This window comes from Kryptolebias marmoratus, linkage group LG18, assembly GCF_001649575.2.
Source record: "Kryptolebias marmoratus isolate JLee-2015 linkage group LG18, ASM164957v2, whole genome shotgun sequence".
In the NCBI taxonomy this organism is placed as follows: Eukaryota; Metazoa; Chordata; class Actinopteri; order Cyprinodontiformes; family Rivulidae; genus Kryptolebias; species Kryptolebias marmoratus.
The window spans coordinates 19,994,399-19,996,189 of NC_051447.1; the positions used below are offsets into that span (position 1 = coordinate 19,994,399).

General features: G+C 47.5%; 1 protein-coding gene across 1 annotated transcript in view; it reads left to right on the top strand.

Moving 5' to 3' along the window:
- The window catches only part of grip1 (glutamate receptor interacting protein 1), a gene marked incomplete in the record, with an annotated part of 36,021 nt that overhangs the window by 15,249 nt on the left and 18,981 nt on the right, over window positions 1-1,791 (top strand). The window contains 1 exon segment of the mRNA XM_037981168.1: window positions 1,189-1,324. Coding sequence (XP_037837096.1) covers window positions 1,189-1,324 — 136 coding nt within the window.

A 1,791-nucleotide genomic window follows, 5' to 3' on the forward strand; every position in this document is an offset into this window, starting at 1 on the left:
TGCCCTCAGGGACAGATGGTGTCTTCAGGGACAGATGTTGCCCTCAGGGACAGATGTTGCCCTCAGGGACAGATGGTGTCTTCAGGGACAGATGTTGCCCTCAGGGACAGATGGTGTCTTAAAGGACTCTGTCCCACATGGAGCTCCTCTCCATCGCCCTCTGCTGTCTGTTTGATTTGACTTCACTTCAAACCTTTGATCTTTTTGTCCTTTTTGGTCTTCTAGGTCTTGTTCTGTAACGTCTTCTTCTTCTTCTTCTGTTCGTCTCAACGTTCAGAACGTCGTTTTGTTGCGTTTTATTCTGCGTTGGAACTCGTCCTGCAGACTTTGTGCTTTTTTAGCCGCTCAGATATCAAAACGTTCGGCTCGTTCAGGAGAAGTCTGCTGTGACTTTTGGGCTTTGTAGTTTTTATAACTTTTATTTAAAATATAATTCCCCATAAAGATACTCTGAGATAAATTCTGCTTCAGCTGCTTTGAATTTGGAGCCACTGTTTGGTACTTTTAGCTACCTTTAGTAGCTTTTAGCTACATTCTGCTGTTTTGCCTCATGTAGTTAGTTTAGCTCAGCTCTCTGCTCAGTTCAGTTTGTTTACTGGGTTCTCCACAGAACCAGAACTGAACCGGTTCTGTTATCCGTATAAAGAAAAGCTGCTGGAGTTTTTAAATTATTCACAGGAGCTGATGAAACATCTGATCTTCGTCACCAGAAAGAAAAGTGTTCTGCTCCCCGGAGGCTCGGTTTTACAGAGAAACGGGTTCATCAAACACTGGAGCGGCGCCGAAGGTTTGGGGGTTTCCTTCCCGTCACGCCTCGCTGTTGGAGGAAGACGAGGGTGTCAGAGCTGAAGATCGGTTGTTTTAATCGTCTCTGAATGAGAGCAGGTCACATTAATATTACAGAACAACACATGAAGGAAATCCAGCTTTCTGTTTTATCACCTGAAGACTGTTCACATCACATCATAACAAGCCTGCGCTCAAATATCTCCCTGCTGCTGAATTATTCAAGCCTGGATTAAATATGAATAGACGACAGAATAGAAAATGACTTCAATTCTCTGTTTGCAGGATTATTATTTCATTTCTCTGTTTTAAGGAAGGAGTGGAGAAGCTGTGGCATCGGGGCGCAGAGGCAGGAGAGGAAACAGGAGCACTGGAATAATAATCCCGTCTCTATGTTTGCAGATGAGTTTCGGGGCTGCACCGTGGTGGAGCTGATGAAGAAGGAGGGGACGACGCTCGGCCTCACCGTCTCAGGCGGAATCGACAAAGATGGAAAACCTCGGGTTTCAAACCTGCGGCAGGGAGGCATCGCCGCCAGGTGAGTTTCAGATTCAGCTCTTTGGTTTTCAGAAAGTCAGATCAGACTTTTAAAGCGTTAAATATATTTACTTCAGCTGTTCTCACGCCAGCTTCAGCCTCCAGGATCTCATATAGGCCCCTTTTACACCGGCTCTAAAGGTCCCGGCTCCACTCCACTCGGCTTGCTTTGCGCGTGTTTACACCTGCATTTTTTCGAGGTCAGCCCTGCTTCTTTGGTCCCTGCTTCGGAGCAGGGCCAGCCGGGTGGGCGGCGCTAGCTTAGCTCCTGTTCACTCATTGGTCGTGGGTGTGGCCAGATGCGAGCATAAAGCGTGAAGGTAGGAATATAAACAACAGCGTTAGCTTACCCTGCAACGTTTCTGCCGTCTGTCCCCCAGCTGAAGGCCTGTAAAGCCTGAAATCTCCGGCGGATAACAGCTGTCCTACTCCGCGCAACAATGGCGGCATCCAGAGCATTTCTTCCAC